Raw genomic sequence first — 15,541 nt, forward strand, 5'->3', positions numbered from 1 at the left:
AATTCATATCGAAGCCTAGTCCCCCCGGAAAGGAAAGATTATCACCTAGAAAACGAACAGAGTTTAGACCCCTGTCTGTCCCTAACTACATGTAGTAGGTCTCAAAAAAGTCTAAGTTAGAGTGCCACCCACAGTCAGTTCCATGTACTGCATGTGCAAGTGTATGTGTGCGAGTCTGTGTTGGTCTGTCGGTCAAACTATCGGTTACTCTAGAGTTAAAATCTCAACTGTCCCCGTCCACCCGGTAGAAGACTTTTCTGAGACTCTGTTTCCCTGCCATGTTACTGATTCCCCTCCCTCTCTCTCTCTCTCTCTCTCTCTCTCTCTCTCTCTCAGCTGCTCTGCCTCCCCTTTTTATCCCAACGTGTCTATCCCTCAGTCTCTCCTACATGTCCGTCTCTCTGTCCCTCTCTATTCTGTCCCTAGCGGTTAGTTTTTCTGTGTCGGGTCCCTGCCTAGTTAATCTAGAGGCGTCCCGGTTTCCCACCCTCCCACCCGCCCACCCTCCCTCTATGGACAAACACATAGGGCGTGGGGGCCGTCCGTCAGGGGGAGCGGCCGTAAGCGTCCCTCTCCCTCCCCCAGATCAGGGCAGTGCAATACACAGATGGATGAGTTTCCCATTCACCCTCCTCCTGCTGGCTCACCTGAGAGGACAGACAAGAAAAGAGGGGTCAGACCCTGAGATTCATTCAGAATAAACACATGTTTACACCTTTGAGTAGGGGTGGGCTATTTATCTGGGGCGGCTGCGGCTCAATGGATAGAGTGCTGGACTTCGAATCAGGGGGTAGCAAGTTCGAGTCCCACTGCAGTCAGCATTTCGTTGTGTCCCTGGGCAAGACACTTCACCCCAAATTGTTCCTGTGGGGATTGCCCACAGTACTTTGGATAAAAGCGTCTAACAAATGGTGTGTGTGTGTGTGTGTGTGTGTGTGTGTGTGTGTGTGTGTGTGTGTGTGTGTGTGTGTGTGTGTGTGTGTGTGTGTGTGTGTGTGTGTGTGTGTGTGTGTGTGTGTGTTCGTTCTACTCGGAATGATGTACATGACTATATCGCAAACATTAATTGAAACATCACTGAGGAAGAAACTTTCTTTGGCATTCCGCTCTCCTCGCCCTCTTCCTATCAAAGATGGGGCAGGTAACTTCTATCCACATTTGTTTGCAATACAAGGCTATGTTTAATATTATAGAAAGAGCGGGTAAGAACCAACTTCAAAATAAAAGTGACGTAACAAAGAATGAATTGAATACTAAAATTAAAATGTATCATGAAAATAATACAGCGAACAAAATGTGTAATTATTAAGTGACAATTATGAATACACAAAAAATATACATTTTTAATATGGCACACAAATTGTAATTAGAAGAACAAATTAAATAGTGTAAATAATAGGTTTAAGTTTATAAAGACACTTTTCCAATTACCAATTTGACTTCCAAGTAGTACACTGGTTTTCAGATTAGTTTACTAGAATAATGACATGCTGTAAGTGTCTGGTGTGTATCACGGCAAAGCTTAAACATAGAGATATTTTGTATAAGCCGTTATCAGCCAGCCATTCCTTTGAGTTAAAACAAGGATGTGTGTGTGGGATTACCTCTTGGGTGGGTGTAGAGAATCTAAACGCCGTAGCACGCTGCCAGTCTCTCCTTCAGCAGGGGGGGGAACTGCTCTGAGAACTGCTGCCAGTTCTCCTCCCCAACCTGCTCCTTAAAGCCATGCAGGATCTGGAGAGGGACAGAAGAGGGGGGGGTGGGGATTAAATCAGGCACATCCGCAAGTAATCCTCAAGGGGTTAGACCATGGACTCCATACATTTACAGCTAATCTCTCATACTTCAACTATCTGATCCTTTGCTAGTTCCCTTAACGGTTCCTCTATAAAGAGTCCTGCATTCAGCGTTTGATTTATTGTCTGAAGAAGCTTAAAGAAGGTCCACGATATGGACTTTTTTCGGCTGCACATCTAACTAATAATTACCACCTTCTTGTAATCGATCATTCCCTTTTCAAATAAGTTCTTAACCTTGTGTTTTTGCACACTTGGGCATTATAAAAAAACTAAGTCAGTTCATCATTGTAGTTTATATTGTGCTGGGTGACCCATTTTCTTTAAAGCAGCTCTTTAGCCAATGTTGTCTTTTAGTGGCAAAACTGAAAGACAACTTATTAACATCATCATACTTATTGTCCTAGTGTACCTATAGTTAAATTGCCGGTCACAGCATCGCTGGAAAAAATAAGAAAGTATTGCTTTAAAATGCTGATGGTGTCAGGAAGCAGCCCAACAGGATGTGCACCATACATTTCCCTTACTGGGGCAAAGTCACTGTCAATTCAAACAGAAATAGCTTCTTGATACAGAACAGGCTATGAGGTTCATTTGCCCTTTTATGGATTCACTCTGCCGCCAACACACACTTAAATGTCTGTGAAGGAATATTATAGAACTAAAACAGAGATTCTCCAAAGTGTAAATACATGTCTTGGTGGATTTTGCAGATATATGATGTGACGGGGAGTGGGTTCTCTTCATTGTTCTGCAGAACAAAAGCAGTGTCCTTGTGGCTGAGGTGAACACACACTGCTTCTCTTTCCCTTGCAGTAACTCACAACATGGCGAGTTCACTTTACCCCTGATCAATCCACTCGTGCATCACCCTCACCTTATAGAACATGTCTCTCAAATCGTCTTTAGGGCTCACCCAGGAGGCCACTGCGTCACAGAAGAAGATGAAGTCCTGAACAGACACAGAGGAAGAGGGGCGAAGGTTTCAACATCAACAGGTGACACGGGGAAATGCATATAGAGCGCCATGACTTAAAGCCTACAGGGTGAATGTCTCACCTGCACCACGCCTCCTGGGTTCACACCGATCATCATGCAGATGCCCCGGAAGGCAGAGTCTTTCTCCTCGTTGTCTCTGATGTTCCTCAGGGACGTACACCTGCAGCAGGGAAATATTAAACAATAAGCAGCCATTAAAGTCAAAACATTCAAATCTTCCATCTTATTCTGACCTGATGTTTCTGAACAGTTTTGATTGTTTCTTTGCCAGAATTCGAATTGACAGCATACCTAAACATTTGTAAAACGTTAAGCTTTTTCTTCCATGGCTAATTTTGCACTTTCATGCTTGCTTCTACCAGTTGGATCTGGTTGGGCTCACCTCTACGCACAGCGTCGGCTCTGGAACCTTACTTCTGGATAGGGGTTGGACTCTATTCTTCTCCGGAGTTGCTCAAGGTGTGAGGCGCCGGGCGGGTGTGGGGATACTCACAAGTCCCCGGTTGGGTGCTTCGTTGTTGGAGTCTACCCCAGTGGACGAGAGGGTTGCCTCCCTACGCCTGCGGGTTATGGGGGGGAAAACTCTGACTGTTGTGTGTGCTTATGCACCCAACAGCAGTTCAGAGTATACGGCCTTCTTGGAGACCCTGGAAAGAGTCCTGTATGGGGCTCCTGAAGGGGACTCTTTAATCTTGCTGGGAGACTTCAACGCACATGTGGGCAATGATGGAGACACTTGGAGGGGAGTGATTGGGAGGAACGGCCCCCCTGATCTGAACCGGAGTGGTGGTTTGTTACTGGACTTCTGTGCTAGTCATGGATTGGCCATAACAAACACCATGTTCGAACATAAGGATGCTCATAAGTGTACGTGGTACCAGAGCACCCTAGGCAGAAGGTCCATGATCGATTTGGTTATCGTATCATCGGACCTGAGGCCGTATGTTTTGGACACTCGGGTAAAGAGAGGGGCGGAGTTGTCAACTGATCACCATCTGGTGGTGAGTTGGGTCGAGTGGCGGGGGAAGCCTCTGGATAGACCTGGTAAGCCCAAACGTGTAGTTCGGGTGAACTGGGAACGTCTGGAGGAGGCCCAAGTTCAGGAGGCCTTCAACTCACACCTCCGGCGGAGCTTTTCGGGCATTCCTGTGGAGGTTGGGGACATTGAACCAGAGTGGTCGGTGTTCAAAGCCTCTATTGCCGAAGCCGCGGCGGGGAGCTGTGGTCTCAAGGTCCTAGGTGCCTCAAGGGGCGGTAACCCTCGAACCTCCTGGTGGACACCGGTGGTCAGGGAAGCCGTCCGACTGAAGAAGGAGGCCTTCAGGGATTTGTTATCTCGGGGGACTCCCGAGGCAGTTGCAAGGTACCGACAGGCCCGAAGGGCAGCAGCCTCAGCCGTGGCCGAGGCAAAGCAGCGGGTGTGGGAGAAGTTCGGAGAAGACATGGAAAAAGACTTTCGGGCGGCACCAAAGTTGTTCTGGAAAACTGTCCGACACCTCAGGAGGGGGAAGCAGGGAACCATCCAAGCTGTGTACAGTAAGGATGGGACGTTGTTGACCTCAACTGATGGAGTGTTAGGGCGTTGGAAGGAGCACTTTGAGGAACTCCTGAACCCGACAACTCCGCCCTCTATGTTAGAGGCAGAGCTGGAGTATGAAGGGGGATCGACACCAATCTCCCGGGGGGAGGTCACTGAGGTCGTCAAACAACTTCACAGTGGCAAAGCCCCGGGGGTGGATGAGATCCGCCCAGAAATGCTGAAGGCTCTGGGTGTTGAGGGACTGTCATGGTTGACACGTCTCATCAACGTTGCGTGGAAGTCGGAAACAGTACCGAAGGAGTGGCAGACCGGAGTGGTGGTTCCCCTTTTCAAAAAGGGGGATCAGAGGGTGTGTGCCAATTACCGAGGCATCACACTACTCAGCCTCCCCGGGAAAGTTTACTCTAAGGTACTCGAAAGGAGGGTCAGGCCGATTGTCGAACCTCAGATTGAGGAGGAACAATGCGGATTCCGTCCTGGTCGTGGAACGACGGATCAGCTTTTTACTCTCGCAAGGATCCTGGAGGGGGCCTGGGAGTATGCTTATCCAGTCTACATGTGTTTTGTAGACTTGGAGAAGGCGTATGACCGGGTTCCCAGGGAGTCACTGTGGGAGGTGCTGCGGGAGTATGGGGTGAGGGGGTCTCTACTCAGGGCCATCCAATCTCTGTACTCCCAAAGCGAGAGCTGTGTCCGTGTCCTCGGCAGTAAGTCGGACCCATTTCAGGTGAGGGTTGGCCTCCGCCAGGGCTGCGCTTTGTCACCAATCCTGTTTGTAATATACATGGATCGGATTTCGAGGCGTAGTCGTGGGGGAGGGGGTCTGCAGTTCGGTGGACTAAGGATTGCACCACTGCTTTTTGCAGATGATGTGGTTCTGATGGCTTCATCGGTCTGCGACCTTCAGCACTCACTGGATCGGTTCGCAACCGAGTGTGAAGCGGCTGGGATGAGGATCAGCACCTCCAAATCTGAGGCCATGGTTCTCAGCAGGAAACCGATGGACTGTCCACTCCAAGTAGGGAATGAGTCCTTACCCCAAGTGAAGGAGTTCAAGTATCTCGGGGTCTTGTTCTCGAGTGAGGGAACAATGGAGCGTGAGATGGGTCGGAGAATCGGAGCAGCGGGAGCGGTACTGCAGTCTCTTTACCGCACCGTTGTGACGAAAAGGGAGCTGAGCCAGAAGGCAAAGCTCTCTGTCTACCGGGCCATTTTCGTTCCTACCCTCACCTATGGTCATGAAGGATGGGTCATGACCGAAAGAACGAGATCGCGGGTACAAGCGGCCGAGATGGGTTTTCTCCGCAGGGTGGCTGGTGTCTCCCTTAGGGATAAGGTGAGAAGTTCGGTCATCCGGGAGGGACTCGGAGTTGAACCGCTCCTCCTTCGCGTCGAAAGGAGCCAGTTGAGGTGGTTCGGGCACCTAGTTAGGATGCCACCTGGGCGCCTCCCTAGGGAGGTGTTCCAGGCACGTCCAGCTGGGAAGAGACCAAGGGGTAGACCTAGAACCAGATGGAGGGATTATATCTCTTCTCTGGCCTGGGAGCGCCTTGGGATCCCCCAGTCAGAGCTGGTTGATGTGGCCAGGGAAAAGAAAGTTTGGGGCTCTCTGCTGGAACTGCTACCTCCGCGACCCGACCACGGATAAGCGGGAGAAGATGGATGGATGGATGGATGCTTGCTTCTTAATATCTTCTAAAGATTCAATAAAAACAGCCTGCCCTTATCTTGCCATGTGGGAGGACATTTGTCTCTTTTTTTTTAAAGCTTGAAATGACTCATTGGTTCCTGCTGCTTGCTAATTTAATTGTTTTCTTGTATGAGAGAAGCAGGATTTTAAGGAAAGGCAGCTCATGATATGCAGTAATCACGCAAAGAAGAAAATAAGAACAGAATGAAAGTGTATTGCCTGAGGACTGGCGCAGACGTGTTTTGCATGTACAGAAGAGCTAACCGAAGAAGAGCAGGATGTACAAAGACACCACCGAAGAAGACTGTGGGCAGATGTTGTAAAGTAAAATCAAACCACGAAAGATGGCACATCATTTGGAATAATAGACACAGAAAAAGAGATGTAACATGCGCTCACCAGGGTCGGATGAACTGCGGCAGCACGGGCGCGACCTCCTGAGGACACACGTATCCGAGGCGACCGATGGTGATCGCTGGAGGAGAGAGAGAGAGAGGGGGGTCAGGACTGCTGTTAGAGACGGGTTTTGGCACTACCTGCGCTCATTTCACTTCTCTTTTTTGATGACTTTTGGATTTTGCATATAACTATAACATCCGTCTACTTTCCTTTGTAAAACAAGTATTACAAAACGTCTGTACCCGTGTTCTCCAGCAGGGTCTTGGGGGTGTTGGGTCGATTAATGATCTCAACCAGCTGGCTCAGAACCATAGCGATGTATGGCTGCATCTCCACGCCTGACAGAGACACAGAGCCATTATCTTATTTACAAGCACAGAACTGCATCACATGAAAACGATGCATTTGCTCAAACGCACCCATCTGCATGCAGATCTCTCCTATGGCCCAGGTAGCATTGTTGCAGACGGAGATGAACTCCGGGTTGAGATTTGTCCCGAGGATCGGCATGAATTCAGCTGTAGGACACGTCAAATGTTAGCATTAGGAACAGGCAAATAAAAAGGAGGAAGATTGAGTAATATATTTGCAACGGCAGAGAGTGAGAGAGATAATTACCAATACACGGTTTGACATGAGGGAAGCAAGCCTTGGTCAGGTCGCCCAGCAGAGCAAATGAGCTCTGTCTCACTTCAGGCATCGTATCCTGGGACAGAAGAGACAGAAAGACCAAGAGAAATGTGAACACGCACCATTAACAGAGACTGGAAATGGACCAGACCACTGAGTCACAGGATTATGACCTCAGTTTAAAAAGAAACAATATTACATTCCCACCATATAAGATCAAGTGTCGGTGGTTGGAATATATGGCAAAGTTCTCGGCCCTTAAGCCCCTGAGAGAAGTTTTTGGGGATCTCAGGTTTACAAAAAATTGGTAGGAAAAAAACCTGAAAACATAATCAACATCAGCAGTGGGGCATAAAGATATTGCCAAAACATTGTTTAAGTATTAGAAATTGGATGCTAAATGCAGACACTTCGGTTCTGAAATGTCATAGTTGAGGATGAGCGGAGGCCAGTCAGATGCTGCGTGTGTGCAAGTGTCGATTCAATTAGTTAAAGTTAAATTAGACCAAATCTTAAAACAATTGACCAGCTCCATCTCACACACCATGAATAAATACCAGTGGCAATGCTAACACACCGTGGGTCATTTGTTGGGTCACATCAAGTGACCCAAGAAGTTTGAGTTTAAATCAACTCACTTCAGACTAAATAAATGATTTGTATCAAGTGCAAGAAAAACTCATTAAAATTGTGTGGGGAAAAAAAACAAAAAAACACACAGGCTATCCTCACCTGCATGCACTGGAAAAGCAGCGTCATGATGTTACTGCGGGACACAAGTGTGTCCACGTGGCCTCCCAGTCCCTCAGCTAAACCGCTTAAAAGATCCAGAGCCACGATCATGAAATCCTTGTCCGGAGCTTCGTACTGGTCAGGCTGCTGACTGTACATCTGAGACACACAGAGGGGGGGGAGAAAAGATCAGAGGGGGGGAAAGTGTCAATTATGTAAATCCGGGATGGGCAAATGGTGGCCCCCACCTCCTCTTTTTGCGGCCCTCAGATAAATTTAGAAACAATGTAATTAATTAAAAAAAAAATATATATATATATATATTTTTTTTACTTGTAGTACTGATACCGTCCACTAGACTCCTAGTTACGTCGCGAGCTGCGTACATGATTTCAAATACCGCGAAATAATCTGTGACACATGTGTGTATTGTGTTTGTTTCCCGGGGAAACCCTCACAAGAAACACCGGCTGTTGTTATGTCTGCTGTGACGTTAAGTTGCCTCTTGTAATTATGCCTTTACAAGCTTAAAAGTTGTATTTATCATCTGAATTTGGTGAAACAAGTTTAATATTCTTAGAACCAAGACTTTGTTTATTTGAAATCAGATGAAAACAAACTGTCACGGACCCTGCCGTGTTATCTATGATTGCTACGCTTTCATTCATAATTTCAGCGGGAGGGAGGGAGGGGTGCTGAGGAACAGCAGAGTGCGGGCTGACAGTTGTCTGTGTTGACATTCCCCTTATTGTGAAATAAGGGGAATGCAGAGACTGGCTACAAGTGTTTTAGGTTCAAGTTAGACAACTAATGTCTGGGTTAGTGTTTATGACTTCATGTGTATGTCATCTTAATGGTTAATCTCAATACACACACATTTTCCGTGCTTTCCAATAGTTTAAAATAGTTTTATTCCACTGTTTAATAACCTGTTCAATACAAACATGCCACTTGTAAAAATGAAATAACATTTCTGTGAACTGATATTTGTTTAGGGGATGTTCCCTTTGATTGTAAAATGTCAATGAAGATGTCAGACTTAGTATATTTGTTAATAATTACATACAATACATGGACTTTTTGTGTGTGTGTGTTCCAAGTGAATCTGAGGCCCCCTGGTGGCCAGTACATCAATGATGTGGCCCCCACCACCATCAAAGTTGCCCATCCCTGATGTAAATGATATAAAACAGCTGATACAGATCGTTACTGCAGAGTGTGTGTGTGTGTGTGTGTGTGTGTGTGTGTGTGTGTGTGTGTGTGTGTGTGTGTGTGTGTGTGTGTGTGTGATGCTCACCATGGCCTGAGCCAGTGTCTTCTGGACCAGGGTGACGCAGCGCTGGTAGACAGGCTCGCAGTATGGGAGGAAGCCGCTCTGCAGCGCCGTGGCAACGGACGACAGACACTCGAGCAGAGGGAAGAGATCTTTATCTTCATCCTTCAGCTCGTTCCACTTGGCTATAAGCGGAGGCATCAGCTTCTGTATGTACTCCTGAAAACACAAGTGTGGGATTCATTTTCTTTTTTCAAAAAAAAAAAGGGACAATACATTACACACAAAGGAGCTCATTTAATGTGTGCATGTTGAACTCACTTCTTGGTTGAGATGGTGTCCCACAGAGTCTGCCAATGTCCCTATGGCGTCATAGAGGATGAGCAGGTTCTTGTGCTGGTACTTCCCAAAAGCAAAAACCAGCGTGTCCAGGATGAAGCTCAGGTAAGGAACCAGCTCTGTGCACGCCTCCTCCTCCAGGGTGGCAAACGCACTGTAGGGAAAACGAGTCGGGGTTAGACAAGATGTAAGAGCAAAGAGAGAGAACACAGGAAATATGGGGAAATGTCTGCTCTGTACCTGCATGCTGCTTCCTGTACCCTCTTGTTGCCATCCAGGATGCGTTTGAGCAGCTCGGTCATGAGGGGTTTGAGGTGAGAGTCGGGGGGCTGGCTGACCACCCAGTGGGCGTAGCGGCTCAGGGTCCAGCAGGCGATGGAGCGGACCAGGGCCTTCTTGTCGCACAGACACTGGATGAGGTGGGGGATGAGCTCAGGCAGGTACGGGACCATGCCTTGCATACAGCCTGGAGACAAAAACAGCTTTATAAGTCTTCAAAAAGGTGGCTACTTTTTCTGGACAAACACTTAATTCGCTGTCTTGCTTGGATTCAAGATTCAATTTCACGGTCATATACACAACAGCTACAGCATAGTTAGCTAAAAAAAAAGAAGGTACAGTTAAATCATATACAGTAGAATAGAATACTCTAATGTGCAAATAGAGTTAGATCAGAAGAGCAATGCCAAGCGCAAAGCTACCAAAGCTACTGGTTAGCTTATCTTAGCTTAGCATAAATAAATAAATGAACACAGGGGTAACGGCTAGTCTGGCTCTGTCCAAAGCTAACAAAGAGGACCTAACAACCTCTATAAGGTTAGTTGGTTTTATTCTTACAAAGACTGGAGTGAAAACATATATTTACAAGGAGGATGGGTGTCTGAATATTTTGGTTAGGACTAGCAATTGACTACAGTGAACTACATTTTTTTTTTGTCTCTCACCCTCAGCGATAGCTCCCAGCACGAGGATGCCAGACTCCTTGATGACCCAGTCCGGGTGGAACAGCAGTCCTTTGAGCAGCGGCAGGAGATGTGGGAGCAACTCCTCACGGAACACGTTGGCAAGAACATCCAGAGCTGCAGCTGAACACTTCCCTGCAGGGGGAAAGACCCATCGGCGTTAGATTGGAAAAAGGGAAAATACTCTGAGGAAACACTGGCACATCACAGCATTAGAGAAGCCAACTTCAGACATGGTAAAACAAACACATTATCTTTTATTTACATGGATTGGTAGCTGTACGTTCCCCCTCAATCTCAATCTATTGTTATTTGTTTTAATGTATTACTGTTTCTACACTGTATGTGCCACACTGTTGTTGTATGTTTGTATTGGCTTTTCTGTTCTAATGAAAACAACATCTGTGGAACATATAAAAACTGATAAGTACATCAACATTATGTAAATATGCACTGCAAAATCACAGCGTAGAAGTAGCATAATGTTGTTATAGCTGAAAAAAAAGCCATCTTAAAATATACATGGCCACCAGAGAGGATAACTGCAACGTACGTAGGTTCCAGTCAGACAGCGTATCATCGTCATCGTCATCATCCTCATCGATGTCCTCCCCGTCCTCGCCCTCCCCCCCTTCGTGCTGCAGCGTGACAGTGCGGGACTTGTGGAAACGAGGCTTGATGTCTTGCTCGCTGTCGGGCACTGCCTCGTCTTCTTCGACATCACCCTGGAAGGTAACAGATAGAAAAGGTGATAAAAGAAAGAGACGAAAATAAGTATGAGAAGATAGGAAGATCCGATTCACACAGGGGAGGCTCACCTTTAGAAGGATGATGTCAATCTCAGAGTATTTCATCCCATTCACCAAGATAGGGGTCAATCTATAAATAAATAAAAAAGATGGAAAAAACTATTTAATTCCTACAAGACACTTATTTGTTAAATGCTGTTGCCGTGTGAGCACTTACTGGACCAAGTGGCCGGACAGGGCCTCTTTACAGATGGGCTGCTCAGCCAGGGTCAGCCAGAACTCACAGGCCTCCAGAGCCACGTTCTCATCGGGGTCCTGGGTCCTCTGCAGCATGTACTGGGGACAGACAACAACAGGTGGTGAGGATGAGATTCACGAGGAAGGGAAGGACAAATGTTATCCGTCTTTCCAAGTCCCCCCCTCACCTGGATGATGCTGTGCATGTGTGGGATGAGGCGGTCGATGCGGACTTCGAGCAGCATGACCAGAGCCCTGCACACGTTCTTCCGCACTTCACTGTCCTCGTCACCGGCCAGCGCAAACAGACTCTGGATATAAAGAAGAGGGAGGAGGGGAAAAATTGTTAACAAAGAGAAGAACTCTGTTATGACTTTGAAAGCAGATCAAATAACCTGAACAGGGTTTCGAGGTCTCGCCCCTAACCCCACTATGTCTTCATAGTCATTAATGATACAAGTCTGGATGGCCAATACAAACTAACATGAATATTGAACTCTTTAATATGTCTAAAAGTCAATGGGTTTTTTGATTGATGCCTGAGATTTCCCGTTTGTCGTACGACATAAATCATCAGTAAATGCCCGACTTGCGATCTGTGTAGCTTTTACGCATCTTAATAAAGGCAATTTCTATCAAGGGGCTAATTTAGACTACAGATGACCGTGGTGCTTTTCAATTTTTTCCATATTTTAGCTTTTTACTTCTGTCAATTGCATTTACGCTTAAACACTTTTTAAGATTATCCTGCTTAACAAAATGTGCAAGTATCTTTAACAATAGTTTTTCGTAACTTTAACATATAAATGAGCTCTATCATATTCCTTGTCAAGGTCTAAAACCAATGGAAGTTAAATCAACATGGTTCCTGTAGGGTTCACCTCAATGAAGGTGTCAATGTTGTCCATCAGAGCCTCAGCTCGACCAATGATGAACTGATTCACACAGGCTATAGCATGGGACCTGAGAGAGAGAGAAAAACATGTCAGATTTATGATGATTCTGACAGGGAGAGTCAAGGGGAAATGATGGTTGCTTAACTAACCTGATCTTGGGGCTGCAATGTTTGAAAAACTGTAGGAATTTGGGGATCATGATGTTGAGGGGTCTATTCAGAGCATCGCTATCCAACAACTCTGAGGAATCCTCGCAGATCTTTTGCAATGCGCCAAAAGAACCCTGGAAAGCAGAGAAAAACCATAGAGATGGAATGTTACAAACAAAAGTACAGATATAAAAAGGGATTATTGAAATAACATTGCAGTGTGTGTGTGTGTGTGTGTGTGTGTGTGTGTGTGTGTGTGTGTGTGTGTGTGTGTGTGTGTGTGTGTGTGTGTGTGTGTTTGTGCGCGTAGGCAGATGAGCCTGACCTCGCAGGTGTTATAGTCGTCCGAGTTGAGCAGATTACAGAGCTGAGGCAACAGCTCCGGCCATGTCTGCAGCTCTCCTTTAGAGGCTATGGTCGTGATCAGGATACCTGGATGATAAAATAATAGAAAGGTTACGCAAGAATAACTCAGGCATCGCAGTACATCTCCAAAAACTAAGAAAATTCCTGCTGAATTTAAGACATCTATCAAAACACCTCTTTACCATCTCTTACACAACCATGTTTTATTTATCCAGTCGTATGCTCACTAGTTTCCATTTTTGCTAAAACCTCGCCATTTAAATGGATTAAAAGGGATGCTACTCATTCATAAAGTGTTTTTTAAAAGGTTATTGAAGATTATTTATTGTCTTTCTGCAACACGGCTGTACAACTAAACACAGTTTTAGTCGGTTCATGCTACCCAAGAAAAAACAAAACAGTGGTGCACACCTGTACTGTATAATTTGAATTTGCTTCCAGAGAAATATAAACTAACAGAAATACCAGTAAATGTATGCATCCTTCAGACGATTAGTGAAAGTCTGTACACAGATTTTTAAATGTAGTTTTGCTGTTGTTAAACTCCATTTACTTCAAATTCATCAAAACTCTTTTTGCCCTTGGGTTCCTTATCAAAATGGTGGTTTGTAAGGAAAGAGTTTTCTTCAGGAATGCAGGTTTAACAAAGTGAGTAAGTGTCTCTTTAAAATGAGTCATTAAATTGCATTCCATGATTCAAAACTACTTTTTAAAATGCAGCGCTTGCTCCCACACAGCCACATTACCTGCAAAAAATCTAACCACCTACATGGAAGTCTGACTCACACTGGCTATGAAATGCACTAGTTTTATTTTTCTCACTCAAACACCCACCGATGGTAGCTCTGATGAGCGGTGAAGGGTCTCCGATATTGTTGAGGCATTCTCGTTTGATGAACTCAGCCACATTAGGAGGGAAGTTCTGGTAGTGAGCCTTAACATTGTTCTTCAGTATCAGACCGCTCAGAGAGCGAGTGGGCTCATCTAAAGAGAGAGGGCAACAGAGAAAAAGCGCATACATACATTTTTTAGATAGGGAAATTGGAGATTATATACAGAAATAACTGCGCAATTGATCTGACGTGCATATACATACCCTCAGATTTGAGGCTTGTAAGGACAAAGATGAGATAGTTGTTGAAGTCTGGAAACTGGTTGAGTTGCTCGAGTTTCTGAAGGCTATGTTAAGGAGTTCTACCATTTGACCACCGTGCACATTACTCCCAATCACCTTGTTATGTCGTGTTTGACATATATGTCAAACACGACATAACAAGGTGAACCAATACAATCATCGCACAGGATGCAACCTGCGCATGACAACACACCAACTCAGTTTTCATTATCACCCACTTTGATACACAAGCTCTCAATCGTGAAGCTAAATCTCACACCTATTTATCTCACCCTCACAAACACACACATACACACAGTTGCAAGGATACTTCTTGCACAGCTCTCTGTGTTGCTGTGTCTGGGGACTGGGAGTCCTTGAGTAGCTGAAGCACTTGCTGCAGACCCTGTTCATCTGGCTGCCACTCCATCCTACAGGACACAAACACACACAAACCTGTTTATGAGGAATGCTACTGCATAGCACCATAGACTGTAGATGTAAGCATTTAACTAGCCAGCCCCATCTGTGACCTCAACGCTGCGCACGTTTCTACTCAAATCACGTAGAAGTAGCGTAAGCTACGCAGCAATGATTACAGAACAACACGCATAGCAACAACCAATTCAAATAACGGTATTAACGTTAGCTGTTAACTTTCCAATCTTAATGTTAGAGAAAATATCGTACTCATGTTAATCAGTGTCTACAATGTGGAAACGTAACAGCGTCAATGTTGATGAACATGTTGTTTCTGGATACAGGAAACCTAAAACTACCACTACTTGGTTGTCAATTAGTTAGTAAGTAACCGTTGCATTGATACATAACCACTAAAACCATCATCAACAATCAGAACAGGGTTTTCCAAATGAGGCCCAGACGGCAGAGACGCTAACGCCTGGCTCCCACAGCTAACAAGCTAGCTTAGCATCGTTATGATACTTCAAACGTAACAGATTGACACAGAACACAGCAACACAACGCTATCATACGTTAACTATGAGTACACCACGCCACGCTGTCATAACAATGTTGTCATCAAATCAACAAAGACGGGTGCATATGGAGCGCATTATTACTCATAACATAGCAGTCGCATTACAACCTATTAGCATGCTAGCTAGCATCATCTTAAAAGTACCGCGAAAGATTTTACCTGGTCACTCCGCTGTGGTAGATCTATCTTTGTATGGATAATAGAGCTGTAACGACTAACATTAAATAGAATATGACGGCGATCTGTGAAGCTTAATACAAAACGTTTGATCTCTCTGGATCTGTGTGGTTGCTATGCTAGCTGGTATGTGACAGAGATTGCATGCCTTGCAATCAAGCCGGGTGATCCGTTTGATCATGTTCGGCTTCCGTACTTGACAGACTTGTCTGTAGGGATAACTGTTATGAGAGTCGCTACAGAGTTCAGTTTGTTAGACAGCATAATACATAATTTTCCAGTGCCTACTTTTATTGAGGTGGATCATATATTTAATCTAATAAGGTTTTTCTTGATGAATTGTCTGTTGTGTTTAATTTCTGACCACCAGATGGTGTCAGCTTCAAATGATGGCCATCAGCATTTAACTAAGGTGTGTACTCATTTCTCAATTATACAACTTGACTTATTGATCTGTATGAACGGCTTAAGGGCCTGCACACAATATAAGGAA

The 15,541-nt window shown here is 45.4% G+C and overlaps 1 protein-coding gene across 2 annotated transcripts; it reads right to left on the bottom strand.

Annotated features, from left to right (window-relative positions):
- Window positions 1-508: 508 nt before the first annotated feature.
- Window positions 509-15,329, bottom strand: tnpo2b (transportin 2b). 2 transcript variants are annotated; one of them, XM_079653689.1, is made up of 24 exons: window positions 15,031-15,329; window positions 14,203-14,302; window positions 13,854-13,929; window positions 13,592-13,741; window positions 12,717-12,823; window positions 12,392-12,525; window positions 12,228-12,309; window positions 11,535-11,657; window positions 11,327-11,445; window positions 11,179-11,239; window positions 10,914-11,085; window positions 10,343-10,495; window positions 9,639-9,864; window positions 9,381-9,552; window positions 9,084-9,278; window positions 7,787-7,945; window positions 7,043-7,136; window positions 6,844-6,942; window positions 6,667-6,762; window positions 6,425-6,500; window positions 2,856-2,955; window positions 2,674-2,748; window positions 1,605-1,734; window positions 509-647 (listed from the first exon to the last, which is right to left on the bottom strand). In XM_079653689.1, the coding sequence occupies exons 2-23, from the start codon at window positions 14,299-14,301 to the stop codon at window positions 1,627-1,629; spliced, it is 2,676 nt and encodes an 891-aa protein (XP_079509815.1). In that variant the 5' UTR covers window position 14,302; window positions 15,031-15,329; the 3' UTR covers window positions 509-647; window positions 1,605-1,626. The 2 variants fall into 2 exon arrangements, with proteins under 2 accessions (XP_079509815.1, XP_079509816.1); XM_079653690.1 differs by having other exon boundaries at window positions 7,043-7,130; window positions 15,031-15,319.
- Window positions 15,330-15,541: the final 212 nt, after the last annotated feature.

The sequence above is a fragment of the Notothenia rossii genome (assembly GCF_949606895.1).
Source record: "Notothenia rossii genome assembly, chromosome: 1".
Lineage (NCBI taxonomy): Eukaryota > Metazoa > Chordata > Actinopteri > Perciformes > Nototheniidae > Notothenia > Notothenia rossii.

Bases quoted from the DNA above. Each gene is read 5' to 3' on its own strand.
- tnpo2b (XM_079653689.1), bottom strand. From the start codon at position 14,301: ATGGAGTGGCAGCCAGATGAACAGGGTCTGCAGCAAGTGCTTCAGCTA. The intron at 11,240-11,326 runs GTAAGTGCTCAC...ATTTATTTATAG, and splicing joins CTGTCCGGCCACTTGGTCCA to ATTGACCCCTATCTTGGTGA. The intron at 7,946-9,083 runs GTGAGCATCACA...TGTGTGTCTCAG, and splicing joins AGACACTGGCTCAGGCCATG to ATGTACAGTCAGCAGCCTGA.